This window comes from Priapulus caudatus, unplaced genomic scaffold, assembly GCF_000485595.1.
Source record: "Priapulus caudatus unplaced genomic scaffold, Priapulus_caudatus-5.0.1 Scaffold531, whole genome shotgun sequence".
NCBI lineage: Eukaryota > Metazoa > Priapulida > Priapulimorpha > Priapulimorphida > Priapulidae > Priapulus > Priapulus caudatus.
In genome coordinates, this window is record NW_014577592.1 from 199,391 (window position 1) to 216,590 (window position 17,200).

At 47.3% G+C, this 17,200-nt stretch overlaps 1 protein-coding gene across 1 annotated transcript in view; it reads left to right on the top strand.

Annotated features, from left to right (window-relative positions):
- Nucleotides 1-4,402: 4,402 nt before the first annotated feature.
- The window catches only part of LOC106811357 (calsyntenin-1-like), a 19,272-nt gene continuing 6,474 nt past the window's right edge, over nucleotides 4,403-17,200 (top strand). The window contains exons 1-8 of the mRNA XM_014814943.1: nucleotides 4,403-4,582; nucleotides 6,281-6,362; nucleotides 6,864-7,010; nucleotides 11,277-11,468; nucleotides 11,801-11,892; nucleotides 12,563-12,725; nucleotides 14,053-14,231; nucleotides 15,654-15,780. Coding sequence (XP_014670429.1) covers nucleotides 4,403-4,582; nucleotides 6,281-6,362; nucleotides 6,864-7,010; nucleotides 11,277-11,468; nucleotides 11,801-11,892; nucleotides 12,563-12,725; nucleotides 14,053-14,231; nucleotides 15,654-15,780 — 1,162 coding nt within the window. The remainder of the gene's footprint in view (nucleotides 4,583-6,280; nucleotides 6,363-6,863; nucleotides 7,011-11,276; nucleotides 11,469-11,800; nucleotides 11,893-12,562; nucleotides 12,726-14,052; nucleotides 14,232-15,653; nucleotides 15,781-17,200) is intronic.

A 17,200-nucleotide genomic window follows, 5' to 3' on the forward strand; every position in this document is an offset into this window, starting at 1 on the left:
CTCCCCTTTCTCTCTCTCTTTATTTGCTCTTTTACTCTCTTTCTCTCTCCCCTTTCTCTCTCTCTTTATTTCCCCTTTCTCTCTCACTCTCTCTGTTTCTTTCTATCACGTTCTCTTTCTCTTTCCCTCTCTTCTTTCGCGCCCCCTCTCTCTCTCTCTGTCTCTCTCTGTATCTCTGTGTTTCTCCCCTTTCTGTTTCTCTTCCCCTCTCTTTTTCTTTCTCCCTTTGCCTTTCTTTCTCTACTCTCCCTTCCCCTCTCCTTTCTCTCTCTCTCTCTCTCTCTCTCTCTCTCTCTCTCTCTCTCTCTCTCCCTCTCTCTTTCGCTCTTTCCCGCCCATTTCTTTCTTGCTTTCCCTCCCTCCCTCAGTGTCCCGCTACTGCGGGCTGCTGCGTGTGGATTAGGCAGCAGTGCATCGGAGATGAAGTTTGCTGCCACGCAAATTGTCGAACATTCATGTGCGGAAATTCGGGCAAATAAAAGCCATTGCGAGAGAAGAAACGGAGGGGGAAATTGTTATCCATTTAGAGATGATTATAACGATATTGAATGCGAAATTTATTTTAGCTTTGGCGGCATATGCCGTTTGTAGAGCGCGATTGAGATTGTGGAAACCTTGGCAGCAGGAGTGAGCGTGGGACGGCATCGCTGTGGTGGCTTGCAGTGCACAGTAGCCGAGGCCGCATCCCTGTTATTGCTAGACGGTGACTGCTGTTTGAAGCCCTCTGCAGTGAAATATTCGGTTTATTAGCGAAAAATTAGCGGTGGGCAGTGGTGTGCAGCTGTCGCGGTGTATATTTAATATCAACACGGTTTATTATTCGTCGAGAAAGTAATACGCGAATTTTTATCTCGTCTGGCGTTCTCGTCGGAATGCGGTTCGTGCAATGATGCCTGTGCTAGTCCGTGTCTACGTACATTCGCCATGCCGCGATCACGAACACTGACGCTTTCCCTACTATTATTTATGAATATTTTAGCATGATTTAAATGTGTTTTTTGGATTCTGCACCCCTTAAAATGTAGGGTTAGCCATTGAAATAAAAATCCTAAGTGGTCCAGAAGCTGAGATATTAAAAATCATATATCATATGTTGAAAATGGCGGCCATTTTGAAATCCAAAATGGTCGCCATAATATGCATTTTTTAAATCTAAACATTGGTTTTCCGATTCAGTACATCGTAAAGATTACAGAAATGCATATATTTGCAAATCTCCAAAATATCCAGCGAACCTCATATTTTTGACATAAGAACCCTAGCTGACTATACGGTGCTCACATATATATGGCTTGTGAGGGTGAGCCGGGGCAGTGCGAAACACAGGCAGTTGGTTTCAGAGGAATTTTGAGGCACGCACGCACGCACGCACGCACACACACACACACACACACACACACACGCACGCACGCACGCACGCACGCACGCACACACGAATACACACACACACGCATACACACGTGCATCAGAGAGTGTGTATACTCACATATATACGTGTTTTACCTCTAGCTTGGTCGCCATGTGCAAGACACGTACAGTAGGGTTAGTACGCATGCGCATTACATCGAAGCGAGTTCACAGCTGAGTTCGTTTCAGAGTTTGTGTGAAGTGGTGAAGCTGACGGTCGCAAAGTGTACAACTAATGGGCAAATAACGGATCAGTAACGACAACAAATCCTCTTCTTCTTTGGGCAGTGACATCTGTTAACGCAGCGGTAGCAGCAGTAACAACATCAGCTGCATTAACAGAAGTAGCTCAGTATAATCGGTATAAACAGCAGTAGCAACGGCAGCGGCAGAGCGTAAGTAGCGGCAGTAAACAAATAAGGACCAGTAGCACCAGCACCAAAATTTACAACAGCAGCAATAACGACAACAACAACACTAACAACAACAACAGCAACAACAACACTAGCAACAGCGACAACAACAACACTAACAACAACAACACTAACAACAACAACAACAGCAACAACAACACTAGCAACTACAACAACAACACTAGCAACAGTGACAACAACAACAACAACACCAATAACAACAATACTAGCAACAGCGGCAACAACAACAACACTAGCAACAACAACAACAGCGACAACAGCAGCAGCAGTAACAGTAGTGGTAGTAGTGGTGGTTCCGCCGCCGTCAGCAGCTGCTGCAATAACAACAGCAACAGTAGCGTTAGCGGCAGCAGCAGTTGGCGCTAATTGAACGCTGATGCTCCGTGGGACTTGTTTAATTCTGTTAGGGACGTTTCATTTCGGCTAACGATTGGCGAGCGTTGTTTCCGTATGTGTTTCCCACGTCGGTATTCGTTAATATACCCGTTATATCCGTTATACTGCTACTGAAAGTAAATAAATGCAAAAATAAATATATATAAATATATTCTTTGCAATTATATGTGAATAGGAGTGTGGGGGCAGCGGTAGTGACTAGGCAGACTTAATTTCATCTTTTTATTCTTCGTCTTCGTCTCCCGTTATTTCTTTCTTTCTTTCCTTCCTTCTTTCTTTCCTTCCTTCCTTCCTTCCTTTCTTCAAGGGTTCTTCTTCATCATCGTATTCTGCGCCTGCTCCTTCTTCCTCCCCTCTTCCTCTTCTTCTTTTACGTTTTCCTTTCATCTTTTCGATCTTCATTTTCTCATCGGTTTCATCGTCACTAGGAGCGGCATCGTAATTATTTTCTTTCACCTTTTCATCGTCATTGTAGAGATTTGTGCCTAAAATATATTAATTCACGCGATAAGAACGTTGCTAGTGTGCTTACAGGATTTATTCCTCCTTCATTAGATTAAAATAAGTTTCTTTCTCGCCGGCAGGTGAAAATAATTAATTCCTCCCCCCCCCCCAATAGCTTATAATGGCTAATCTTCTCCCTTTCTTCGAAGGTTATATATAGCGACTTTCTTTACTCCTGTTTTAGAGTATCGTCCCATACTTTATTATCTCTCTAGATTGTCGTGCCGTATTTTTTTACTTCGCGTAGGTTGATGAATTGAATTGCCCCCCGCCCCTGTATGTGTGTGTGATTGTGCTTCTGTGGATGCTGATTGTAATTGTAACCCACCCCTTTTTCCCTGCAGACGCGTGGAATCGGCCGCAGAGTTATTATTGCCAAGCATTGAAGACCCGCAGCATATTTCAATGGAAATTGCATTTTAATCGAATTTTGCTTTCTGCCCAATTTTCCAGCGAGACACTCAATATAAAGCGCCCGCAGCCTTGCAGCCGGGATTTGGCTCGGTGCGGAGTTTGTGTGAATGGCGCCGTTAGAGAATATTAATCATTTTCTCGTGTCGCGCTAAAGGTGGTGGGTGGTTGCAGCGCGTATAAGCCGGAGCTGGCGTAATTGGGCAAGCTTCACGGGTTTGACTGCTCCCACTGCTCCACGCTGCTGTTCCCTGCGTCGCTGTTAACGCCAAGGTCACGGGTCCGTCCGTCGGTCAAGCTGCGGCCGTATCTCTGATCACTTATTTATTCCCTGTTGGCGTGTCCTCGTTTACATCACATCGGCTATTAGTCGTATCATAATTAATTTCTTGTGAGAGGCAGATAGAGAGAGAGAGAGAGAGAGAGAGAGAGAGAGAGAGAGAGAGAGAGAGAGAGAGAGAGAGAGAGAGAGAGAGAGAGAAAGAGAAAGGAGGAAGAGAGAAAGAGCGCTGGAGGATGTAGTAAAAGGCAGGGAGGAAGGGAGAGAGAGAAAGACGGAGAGTGAGAGGGAGGGAGACCAGAGAATGAGCACATTATACTAAAAGGGGAAGCCAAGAACCTAATGATAAAAGTGTGCAGCGTTGTTAAGAAGCCGATAAAGTTGCGCTAAATCCATTATGTAGCTATTATTATTACTACTTATTATGATCTATTATTTTATATAGCTCTAAGCAATGTATGAAGTCATAATAGCTATAATGAGTGATGTAAAGACTACATGAACAATGTGATTGTCTCTGTTATGTTGCGTGTTTATATTATGCTATTATGCGCTCGCATTGATTGTGTGACATTGATGTTAATGTCGATTTTTGCCATTTCTATTTACAATGAGAATGACGTTGATGTTCTTGTTGACGTTGATAGTGACGTTGATGTTGTTATTGACGTTGATGTTGCTGTTGACATTGATAGTGACGTTGATGTTGTTATTGACATTGATAGTGACGTTGATATTGTTGTTGATGTTGTTGTTAATGGTGTTGTTGATGTTGATAGTGACGTTGATGTTGTTGTTGACATTGATAGTGACGTTGATGTTGTTGTTGACATTGATAGTGACGTTGATATTGTTGTTGATGTTGTTGTTGATGTTTTTGTTGACATTGATAGTGACGTTGTTGTTTTTATTGACATTGATAGTGATGTTGATGTTGTTGTTGATGTTGTTGTTGATGTTGGTGTTGACGATGGTGTTGGTGTCGATGGTGATGCTGGTGTTGACGTACGTTGACGTTGGTGTTGGTGTTGTTTGCAGTGCGACGGTGCGCGTGACGGTGGAGGATGTGAACGAGTATGAGCCGTACTTCCTAGAGACGTCCTATACGATCGTCGTAGACGAGGGGCGGCTCTACGACCGGATCGTGCAGGTACGCCACAATTTAAAAAAATATTTGTTTGCGCCATCCACAGGCCGACCCAGGCTGAAAAAGGTTTGGTGTAGGTAGGTCGGCTTTTTTTATTTGAGCGGGGTCTTTTTACAAATTCAGCATGGTGTCTACATGCTCGGGTGTGCTGTGTGGCGAAATATCGTTTTATAGTTGAAGTTTGTTTTGCTTGGCTACATATAATGTATTGCCTACAGATTTATATAATGTAGCGGTGGATGATACAATTTGTAAAAAGAAAAGAAAAGAATGGGAAAGATCAATAAAATCTTTTGAGTCGGCCCCTTTTTGGCGGGTAGTTGGGTGAGGGCAAACCAAACATATTTTTATTATGGCCTAAGCAGGGCCATCTACTATCATTTATTACTGATTGCAGGGGAGAAACGTTAACAGTGTATTACTATCAGGGGAGAAAACGTTAACACGTGTATTACTACCAGGGAACAATGTAGCAAGTGTAGTTACTATCAGGAAGATAATGTTACAGTGTAATTACTATCAGGGAAGAAATGTTAAGGCAGGTGGTATTACTATCAGGAAAGAAATGTACATGTGTATTACTATCAGGGAGAAAATGTTACAGTGTATTTACTTATCAGTGAGAAATGTTACAGTGTATTATATCAGGGAGAAAATGTTACAGTGTATTACTATCAGGGGAGAAATGTTAGCAGTGTATAACTATCAGGGGAGAAATGTTACAGTGTATTACCTATCAGCGGAAGAAAACGTTACAGTGTAAAACTATCAAGGGAGTAAATGTTACAGTGTATTACTATCAGGGGAGCAAATGTTAGCAGGTGTATTACTATCAGGTGGAGGCCATGTTACAGTAGTATTACTATCAGGGGAAGCAATGTTCAGTGTATTACTATCAGGGAGCAATGTTACAGTGATTACTATCAGGGGGAGCATGTTACAAGGTGTATTACTATCAGGGGAGCAAATGTTACACGTGTATTACTATCAAGGGGAGGCAGAATGTTACAGTGTGTATTTACTATGCAGAGGGAGAAACTTACAGTGTAATTACTATCAGGGGAAGAAATGCCGTTACAGTGGTATTACTATCAGGGGAGAAACATTACAGTGTATTACTATCAGGGAGCAATGTTACAGTGTATTACTAATCAGGGGAGAAACATTAAGTGTATTACTATCAGGGGAGCAATGTTAGCAGTGTATTACTATCATGGGAGGGGAGAAATGTTACAGTGTATTCTATCAGGCGGAGAAACATTACAGTGTATTACATATCAAGGGGAGGCAAGTGTACAGTGTATTAAACTATCAGGGAGAAATGTTACAGTGTAATTACTTGATCAGGGGAGCCAACGTTACTAGTGTATTACTATCAGGGAGAAACGTTACAGTGTATTACTATCAGGGGAGAACATTACAGTGTATTACTATGCAGGGGAAGCAATGTTACAGTGTAATTACTATCGAGGGGAGAAATGTTAGCAGTGTATTACTATCAGGTGGAGAAATGATTACAGTGTATTACTATTCAGGGAGAAATGTAGCAGTGGTATTACTATCGATGGAGAATGTTACAGTGTATTATTATCAGGGGAGAAACGTTACAGTGTAGGGCACTACGCAGGGGAGGCAATGTTAGCAGTGTAAACACTGTTGAGCGGAAGGAAAAAACATAAGGCAGTCTGGCGTGTCTCACAGGTTCAGGCTAGGACGATGAGCTGGCTGACCCCGGACTGTATTGGTGACATCTGCAAAACGAGCTGGAAAATCCTGCTGTGCCGTTCGCATCGATGAGGCAAGGTATGCTATACTGTCACGTTCGGCGTCTGTTATCGTTACGCTTGTGTCGTCATTAGTCGGCGAGCCGTTACTCAGTGACATTTCACCATTATCTGTACCGGTCATTAGTGTGATATTTCTCGGTGACAATCACCGTGTACGACCATGTCATCATTATGTAACTCTTCATTGTGCACTCATCGTTACCGCTGTGTCGTCATTAGTGTGACATTTCTCGGTGACACTCACCGTTACCTGTGTCGTGCATTAGTGTCGACATTTCTTGGTGACAACTCACAGCCGTTACCTGTGTCGTCGTTAGTGTGACATTTCTCGGTGACAACTCACCGTTACCTGTGCTGTCGTTAGTGTGACCTTTCTCGTCGACAACACCCTATTACCTGTGCCATTGTTAGTGTCACCTTTCTCGGTGACAACCCACCATTACATGTGTCGTCATTCGTGTGACCTTTCTCGGTGACAACTGCCTCGCTGACAACAGGTTACGTGAAGAACACCGAGCCGCTTGACTGGGGCAAGAGCAAGAACTACATCCTGAGCGTGGTCGCATACGACTGTGGTCTGAAGGCCTCCAAAGCCGTGCTCGTCAACATCGGAGTAAACAGAATCTGCTCACCACAGTGGCAAGGTAATATGCGACGTGCGTGCGTGCGTGTGCGCGTGCCGCGCGCGCGTGCGTGTGTGTGTGTGTGTGTGTGTGTGTGTGTGTGGTGTGTGCGTGCGTGTGTGTGTGTGCGTGTGTGCACCTGCATACCCAGTGAGCGTCTTTTATTGTGTGCGCGCATGCACGCTTGTGTATATACATGTCCCTTAGAGAATACGCAACAACGTGTAATAACGGCTACGGCCTGAAAATTAATCCTGCAGTCTGCATTCTAAATTCTGTCCCCATAATGAATGGATTGTCGTAATAGTCAACGACAATTATTTAATAAACCGGGCTGGTCAAAACTTCCTGCGATATGAACTAAATCAGTGGGCCAACTCTCTCAGTTGGATGATACTGTATTACGTACATTAGTTATAAATGAAAATAATAAAGGAAAGTAATGAAATATTTAGTGCTTTAATTTCAATAATTTTGGCAATGCCACTAACCGCTTCCAGTGTTTTTCACGTTGCCCCCCCCCCCCCGTTTTTCACATAATACAATACAACAATCACAGCGCAGGCACACACACACGCAGGGCACGCACGCACGCAACGCATGCAGCGCACACATTCCAGCCGCGCACAGCCACGGCACGCACCATCTCATCCTGCTCTCCTCTCTCTCTCTTCTCTCTCTCTCTGCTCTCTCTCGCTCTATCAGCTCTCGCTCTCCGGGCTCTCTCCTCTCTCTCCCTCGTCTAGAGGCAGATCGGGGAGAAGCTCTCTCTCTTCTACCTTCGGGGTCTCTCTCGCGGTCTCTCGTTCTCATCTCTTCTCTCTCTCTACTCTCGCTCTCGCGCTCTCGCCTCTGCGGCCTCTCCTTCTCGCCTCTCCCACGCTCTCGCTCTCTCTCGTCTCTCGACTCCTCCTTCATCTCTCTGCTCTCTCTCTCTCCTGGCAGGCATCAGGAGCAAGGTTGACTACATCCCGGACTTCTCTCCCTGCCCCTCCTCCACCTTCTCCACTCCCTCCCCCTCAAACTAGCTCCCCTTCCTTCACACGCCATAAGATGGTCTATACTCACGGACCCGTCTCTCTCTCCCTTGTCTCCTCGCTGCAGGGCATCAAGGAGCAGGTTGACTACATCCCGGACCTTTGTCCCTAGCCCTCCTCCCAACCTTCTGCTCGCGCTCGCCCTCAGCACATCCCTTCCTTTCAACACGGCCATATGTCTATACTCACTCGTCCTCTCTCTCTTTCTCTCCTGCCGCATGGAAGAGGCAGGTTGACTACATCCCGACTCACCGCCGCAGCCTAAATCTTTGCTGGCGGTCTAGCCTCGACCTCTCGCTGGACGCACGGCTGCGATGCCGGCAGCCGCAGGACTCCTCGGCAAACATCAAGTCTCCACGGAGCTACATCGGCAAGGGAATGTGATCGCGACAACACCTACTCCACAAGTCGCCAGCGCAAACTCTGCGTTAAAGTGGTGCCACCTCGGTGCGGCGATTCCACGTGTTGCGACGGCCCGGCGCACTATAGTGTTGACCAAATAGGTAGAGGGCGTCCATAGCTGCAGGCCTGAATAACATCGAACAGGAAATTAATAAAAATACGCACACTTTACTGCGCTTACAAAACAATACACGTTATTCATGTAAATAACTACTAGATTCCCCCCCCCCATGCTCCTATCTCCCTCGAACTTTTGGGGCCAGCTTCTGTGATGCGAGTTCATGCAAAGTTGTCTGAACACGCATTTCATACACAAAAAACACACCAACGCGGTCCTGTGAATTACGCCGACCTGACGGAATGTCAACGAATACAACAACAAGAATAATTTTACTATCTAAATGCTTTCTAGACGTCCACGAGGCATGCCAACCTTGCGTGCATAATGCAAATTATTGCAGCTCTAAGTGCCGAATTTCGGCGAAAAAGAGAATGCGCGAAAAAAGGGCCCTTGTTCTAAGAGACGAAAGTAGTGGGCCCGGTGATGGCAATTGCGGAAGCTTACTGTTGTACACCTCCTATATCTCGCGTCGTCATGGCGACCGGGACTTGCATGCCGATACGCGGTAAATTCGTAACGGCGATAATGTTGTCGTGCTGGGGTGTTTTTTCCTGCCGACGGCAAAACGCGCGTATTAGCATAATGCGATCGGCGTAATTTGGATCATTAGCATTTACAACGCGTCGTTAAAACAGGCGGGGGCTGTCGAGGAAAACTGTCGTGTCATAAACGCTACTTGTGTTCCGTCACTGGCACGAGTCGGCTGTAATAGGTAATAAAGAACATGGTGCTGCAAACTGTATCATGGGAAACGATGGAGCATAGGTAGACGCACAGGCACTTGGAACGTCTCAATAAAATAAAAAAAAGGCAAATAAACACGAAATGTATTTACTACCAAAGTCTTAATGTTACTCTACTCTTTTTCGCCTATAATCACCTGTAAATGCCAGTCAAATGCTCATCTGCAACATACAAGTACACCGCACGCTAGCTGCTGTACACTGACACATAAATATATAGAAATGTATAGAAATATATAAAAATATACACTATTATTATATTTATGTGTCAGTGTGCAGCAGTTAGCGTGCGGTGTACTTGTGTGTTGCAGATGAGCATTTGACCGGCATTTACAGGTGATTATAGGCGAAATAGAGTAGAGAAACATTAAGACTTTGGTAGTAAATACATTTCGTGTTTATTTACCTTTTTTTAATCTGCTTATAGGGCTTTAGGGCTGCAATATCATCCTTATATGATCGCATGCTGTACTCATGCTCACGCGTATGTACTGCGTTTACATGTACATGTACATAATTATGTACTAGCATTATATCTATATGTATCTCCTGTATGTACTTAAATTATTACATTATTACTTATGTATGTAAACAATCATATAACAACTACATGTTGTTATGTCAACATGTATATGTTGTGTGTATGTTTACATGTGCCCCCAGTTAGATACTTACATTATATATACATGTATCTGTATGTTTAGATGTATATGTACGATTACGTGAATGTATATACCATATATACATTTAGATATGTTGGTTTTTCTATAGTTTGCAATACATGACTGTCTCTTGTGGCTACATGTACATATGAGAATGGTTACATGACGTTATTGCATGCTAACCTTAATGTGGCCTCCTAATCTGTATATGTACGTTGTTATAATACAGCCTTTTATGTATACTTAAATTGTTAAACGCTTGTGTATATACATGTCCCTTAGAGAATACGCACAGTGTAATAACGCTACAGCCTGAAAATTAATCTGCAGGTCTGCATTTCTAATTCTGTCCCCTAATGAATGGGATTGTCGTAATAGTGAACGACAATTATTTAAACCGGCTGCAAAACTTCCTGCGATATGACGTAAATCAGTGGCCAACTCTCTCAGTTGGATTATTACTTATTACGTACATTAGTTATAATGAAAATAATAAAAGGAAAGTATGAAATATTTAGTGCTTTAATTTCAATAATTTTGCAATGCGCACTCGCTTCTAGTGTTTTTCCTTGCCCCCCACCCTCTTTTTTCACATAATACACACACAATCACACGCAGACACACGCACACGCAGGCACACACGCACGCATGCACGCACGCACGCACGCACGCACGCACACATCCACTGCGCACCCACGCATGCACCTCTCTCTCTCTCTCTCTCTCTCTCTGTCTCTTTCTCTCCTGCAGGCATCAAGGAGCAGGTTGACTACATCCCGGACTTCTCTCCCTCCCCTCCTCCCACCTTCTCCTCCCTCCTCCTCCCTCCCCTCACACTCCCCTCCCCTCAACCATCTCTCTCTCTCTCCTGCAGGCATCAAAGAGCAGGTTGACTACATCCCGGACTTCTCTCTCTCCCCTCCTCCCACCTTCTCCTCCCTCCTCCTCCCTTCCTCCCTCCCCTCAACCATCTCTAGATCTCTCTCTCTCTCTCTCTCTCTCTCTCTCTCCTGCAGGCATCCAAAAGGAGGTTGACTACATCCCGGATTTCTCTCCCTCCCTCTTCCCACCTTCTCCTTCCTCCTTCTCCTCCCTTCCCTCACACTCCCCTCCCCTCAACCATCTCTAGGTCTCTCTCTCTCGCTCTCTCCTGCAGGCATCAAAGAGCAGGTTGACTACATCCCGGACTTCTCTCCCTCCCCTCCTCCCACCTTCTCCACCTTCTCCTCCCACCTTCTCCTTCCTACCCTCGCACTCCCCTCCCCTCACACATCGTATGTCCATACTCACCCCGTCTCTCTCTCTCTCTTTCTCTCCTGCAGGCATCAAGGAGCAGGTTGACTACATCCCGGACTTCACCCCGCAGCCTATCTTCGCTGCGGCTAGCCTCGACCTCTGTGGAGCACGCTGCGATGCCGGCACCCCCTCGGCAAACATCAAGCTCTCCACGGAGCACATCGGCAAAGGATGCGACCGCGACACCTACTCCAGCAAGTCCCAGCGCAAACTCTGCGGTAAGTGGTGCCACCTGGTGGCGGCGATCCACGTGTTTGGCGGCGCCAGCGGCACTATAGGTGTTGAACAACAGTAGAGGGCGTCCATAGGCTGCAGGCCTGAATAAGCATCGAACAGAAATTAATTAAAAATACGCACACTGTTACTGCGCTTACAAAACATACACTTTATTCATGTTAAATAACTACAGATTCGTGGCCGAGATGGCTACGGATATTTTTANTATACTATATATATATATATATATATATATATATATATATATATATATATGTGCATGTGAATTGTTATAATACATCATATATGCGACCACGTTTCTTGCCATTTTCAGGTGCATCTGAAGACGTGTTTGAGTTTTTGCCCAGTCAGGGAGCAACATGGACTGATGCCCTGCACAAGGATGAAGGACAGGAGTCTGACCAGGTAGGTATTTATCTTACAGCCTGCGGACTATACTCACGCACGCACGTATATGCACGCACGCACGCACATTCACGAGTTTTCTGCCCAGTAAATCGCTATTGCTCAATTGTTTCATGTCATGAAATGAAGCCTGAAATAGCACTGAAGTCAGTTGCTCTCAGTTTCTCATGAGAGAACACACCAGCAATGGTAATGTTAGCTATAGAAATGCAGCATTCACCTATTCCGCATTAGTTAAGAGTTTGCTATGCAATTGAGTTTATTACCCCTGACTTCTGTATCAATGATATGAATTTAAAATGGTCACACTCTTCACTGAGCAAGTGTATAGGCTGGCTAGACGGCATGCGAAAAGATGTTTAGTTACATATTTTTGGTTACATGACAATGGGTAATTGAGGTTTGGTCATTTGCCTTCATGTCTTGTACATGTTTTCAAATACGATGTGAACAGAGCACGTTTTAAGCATCATTCTGTTTTCTTGCATTCGTTCATTGATTCACAAATTCCTATTGCGCAGCTCACGTCAGCAATATGTGTTGCATGCTAAGCTCAGCGCTTGGGTTCCATTAGAGAAATTCTGCTAACTACACAGTCAGTGCTGCCACCTGTAGTCGACTTTCTTAATCTATAGCGAGGAAAATAGTGACATGGTTTTTTCGCCGCCAGGTGTTCAAGTTTGATGGCGAATCGGGAGCGGTGCTGCCACCTGAGGTGATGCAGGATGGACTGACAGAGACGTTCTCACTGGCACTGTGGATGAAGCATGAGGAGAATGTGACATTGGACAAACACGCCAAGGAGCACATAGTGTGCAACGCCGACGACCACAGTAAGCACACGCGTCTGTCAGGCACGCATGCACGCATGCACGCACGCACGCACGCACGCACGCATGCACGCACGCATGCATGCACGCACGCACGCACACGTACGCACACACACGTACGCAGGCACGCACGCACACGTATGCAGGCACGCACGCACACGTACGCAGGCACGCACACAGTAAGCACTCGTGTCTGTAACGCACGCACGCACTCACGCACGCACACACACAGTAAGCACTCGCGTCAGTCACGCACGCACGCACACACGCAAACACACGTACGCAGGTACGCACGCACGCACACGCACGCACACGTACGCACGCAAGCACACGTACACAGGCACGCACGCACGCACGCACGCAGGCACACACGCAGGCACGCACGCACACGTACGCATACAGTAAGCACGCACGCACGCACACGTACGGCTACAGTAAGCACACGCGTCTCACGCGCGCACGCACGCACGCACGTACACGCACACACACGTACGCAGGCACGCACGCATGCACACACGCACGCAGGCAGGCATGCACGCACGCACACATGCACGCACGCACGCACGCACGCAGGCACGCATGCACACACGTACACGTACGCACACAGTAAGCACACGTGTCTGTCAAGCCTGCACGCACGCACATGTATGCACACAGTAAGCACTCGCATCTGTAACGCACGCGCGCACGCACACGTACACACACGTNGCACGCATGCACGCACACAGTAAGCACACGCGTCTGTCACGTACGCACGCACGCACGCACGCACGCACGCACGCACACACACGTACTACCATACGCATCTGTTACGCACGCACACAGACACACGTGTACACACGCTTACAGCCATACTAGTTAGAGGCGTGCGGTGATGCAGTGTGCATTAGTAGCCTGCGAAATCTCCATCCGCAATCATGCCTAACATAACATGCATAAATACTATTTTTTAATCTCATCCTGAATTTAATCTTATATTTAATTATATATAAACTATTTACATGCAGCAACGGCATTATTATCTACCATGTACTATATATTATCTAACTTATCACTGCTGGTATTGCTAATTCTTCATACACGCTATTTTTATCCAGACAGAGAATTACGATCTTCTGCATACCGTGTATCAATTTTTGGCCTTTGATAAAGCCTCGTCCATCAAATCTGTAAAATCCATTACCAATACTACGCATGCAATATAGTATACGTAAATAACACGATATAATATTTGGGTAAATGAGACTCCTTATACAGATTAGTCGCAATGATATAGTGTCAGTATAGGTGTTGCTGTCGCCATAATCACTGATGTGATCGATCACTGCAGAGATGAATCGTCACCACTTCTCGCTGTTCGTGCGGAACTGTCGGCTGATCTTGCTGCTGCGGCGTGAGTACAGTGAAGCGAATCTCAGCACGTTCGCTCCGGCAGAGTGGCGCTGGAAGCTCCCGGAGGTCTGCGACGGCGAGTGGCATCACTACGTGCTCAACGCACAGCTTCCCAAGGTAGGTGGCTCCCCCTGTCTGCCATGTGTGAGCCAGCAGTAGGTGGCATGCATGGTGTTTGGTAAAGTTGCCTGAATGTCGTGATTAGAAGTTGGTCAAGCACCTGTGGCTTTAAGCAGGCTTACTGCCAATCGGTGTTTCGTTTTTTATTGATAGTGTATTGCTGCATCTTCGCCTCAGTCTCATCATATTCTTGCATTGGTCTCATGTCTTTACCTCAGTCTCATCTTTGCTTTGTTTTCCTCCTTCCCTAAACCTCATCCTTTGCTTCATCTCATCCTTACGTTGCTCTTGTCTTATCCTCGTTCTACTCCCATCCTTCCTTTCTCATCCTCCTCCAATCCTCATCCTCCTCCCATCCTCATCCCTCCTCCCATCCTCATCTTCCTCCCATTCCCTCATCCTTCTCCATCCTCATCCTCCTCCCATCCTCATCCTCCTTCATCCTCATCCTCCTCCCATCCTCATCCTCCTCCCATCCTCATTCTTCCTACATCGTCTCGCTCATCACATTCCTCGACATCTCCATCCTTCCGATCCTCACCTCTTTGCATCCGTCATCTTCCTCCAATCCTCATCTTCCATTTCGCAATCCTCATCTCTCCCATCCTCATTCCTCTTCAACCATCCTCTATCCTCTTCCCATCCTCATCTCTTTCATCCTCATCCTCCCTCCCATCCTCATCCTCACATCTCATCTTTCCTCACATCCTCATCCCTCATCCTCCTTCCCATCTCATCCTCCTCCAAATCCTCATGCTTCTCCATCCGTCCATCTTCCTCCCATATCCTCATCCTCTCCATTCTCATCCTCATCCTCCTCCCATCCTCATCCTCCTCACATCCTCATCCTCCTCACATCCTCCCATCCTCGTCCTTCCTTCCTCATCCTCACATCCTCCTCCCTTCACATCATTCATCCTCATCCTCCTTCCATCATTCATCCCTCCTCAATCCTCATCTTCCTCCCAGCCTCATCCTGCCTCCATGCCTCCATCCCTCTCTCCCATTCTCATCGTCCTCACATCTCCCATCCTCACAATCCTCATCACATCCTCCACTTCTCAGTCCTCATCCTCACCACATCCTCCAGGCCTCATCCTCCTTTGCATCCTCATCCTCCTCCCACCCTCCACCCCCCCATTCTCATCTCGCATCCTCATCGCTCCTCCACTCCTCCCATCCTCCCATTCTCATTACCTCCTTGCATCTTTATCTCCTTCCCATGCCTCCATCTCCCATTCTCATCCGTCCTTGCCATCCTCATCCTCCGCACATCCTCCATTCTCAGTCTTCCTTGCATCTTCATCCTCCTCACATCCTCCATTCTCCATTATCAATCCTTCCTTGCCATCGTCATCCAGGCTGCTCGTACAGCTGCCGTGTGAACACCCTGACATCACTTGATTGCTGCGCTTGCAGTTGACACTGTTCATCGATGGAGCGCTGAGAAAGGACACGAAGCACAACCCGGAGATCATCGATGATTGGCCGCTGCATCCAGTCCGGGGCGTTCAGCGTAAACTCACTGTCGGTGCCTGCTGGAGAGGTGAGAGCGTAGTCGTGGTGGAGACACGCGTAGCTGTCTCAGCATTCAGCGTTGATGTCTCAGATGTGTACTGCTGTCTGTGTCTGCACGTGTCTCAGCCGTGTGCCTCAGCCTCTCTGTGTATATCTGCCCCTCTCTCTCTCTTCTTCCATGTGTATATATGCTCGTCTCTCTCCTCTATGTATAGCTGGGCCCTCTCTTTCTCTCGGTATATTATATGCTTCTCTCTTCTCTTCCCTCGATGTAGTAACTGTCCCTCTCTTTCTCTACCTCTGTGGTAGTGATGCCCCCCTCTCTTCTCTGCCCTTTATGCGGATAACTGACTCCTTTCTCTCTCTTCTCTGGCGACTAAGCTCTGCTCGTCCTCTGGTGATATATGCCCTTCTCTCTCTGCTTCCTCCTCTTTGTATAACTCTCTGCTCCCTCCCTTCGTATCATATGGCTCTCGTCTCTCTCTGTCCTCTTCTGTATAACGTTCCCTCTCTCTCGCTCTGTGGTACATGCAGGCTCGCACGCACACATGTAAGCACATCACGTCCCAGTTGCACGCTAGCGTCGGACCACATACGCGTGCTACGCACATGTGGTGATTAGCTACATACGCACTGGATATCCTCAGTACCACGCCCGTCGCACGGCAGCTGCGTCGCACGGTTCCTGACGCGCGCCTACGGCTGCCGTGGAGGAGTCACGTAGCGAACCTGTGCACGCGTGTATAAGCTAAGGCTGCCATCGTGGACGTACCCTAGCCAATCTAGAGACGCACGAGGCTACGCAGCTGTCACGCTCGATGCACCCCGCACACAGTACGCACAGCGCGTTCTGGCTCACGTTCGCACGCACGCACGCACGGCAGCCGCACACCACCGTCAACTACCATACGCATCATGTTACGCACCGCACACAGAGTCACCTCAGATGTACACGACCCTGCACAAGCCCAACTTGAACAGGGCGCGGCATCATAGTGTAAGTCGAAGTGGCTCACGCGCGCTCGCACCACACACACACGCACGCACGCACGTAGGCGCACGCACACACACGGGGTCAGGAGGAGACCTGCACTTCAGGCAGTCTCGACGACCTTCACGCCAAGGAAGCGGTGCAGTCTCGACGACCTTCAGCCAGGAGCGGTGAGTCATCGCCCGCGCTCGCACACACACACGCACACGCACGCACACGCACGTACACACACGCACACACACACACGCACGCACACACACATGTGCACGCCGCACACGTGCAAGGAGAGCCTGCACTTCGGCAACCTCGACGCCTTGCAGCCAGGAGCAGTGCACACGCACACACGCACGCACACACACGTACGCACACGCACACACACACTCGCGCGCACATGCTCATAGGCACGCACATATGCGCGCATGCACACCCAACGCGCACGCATAAACATGCATGCACA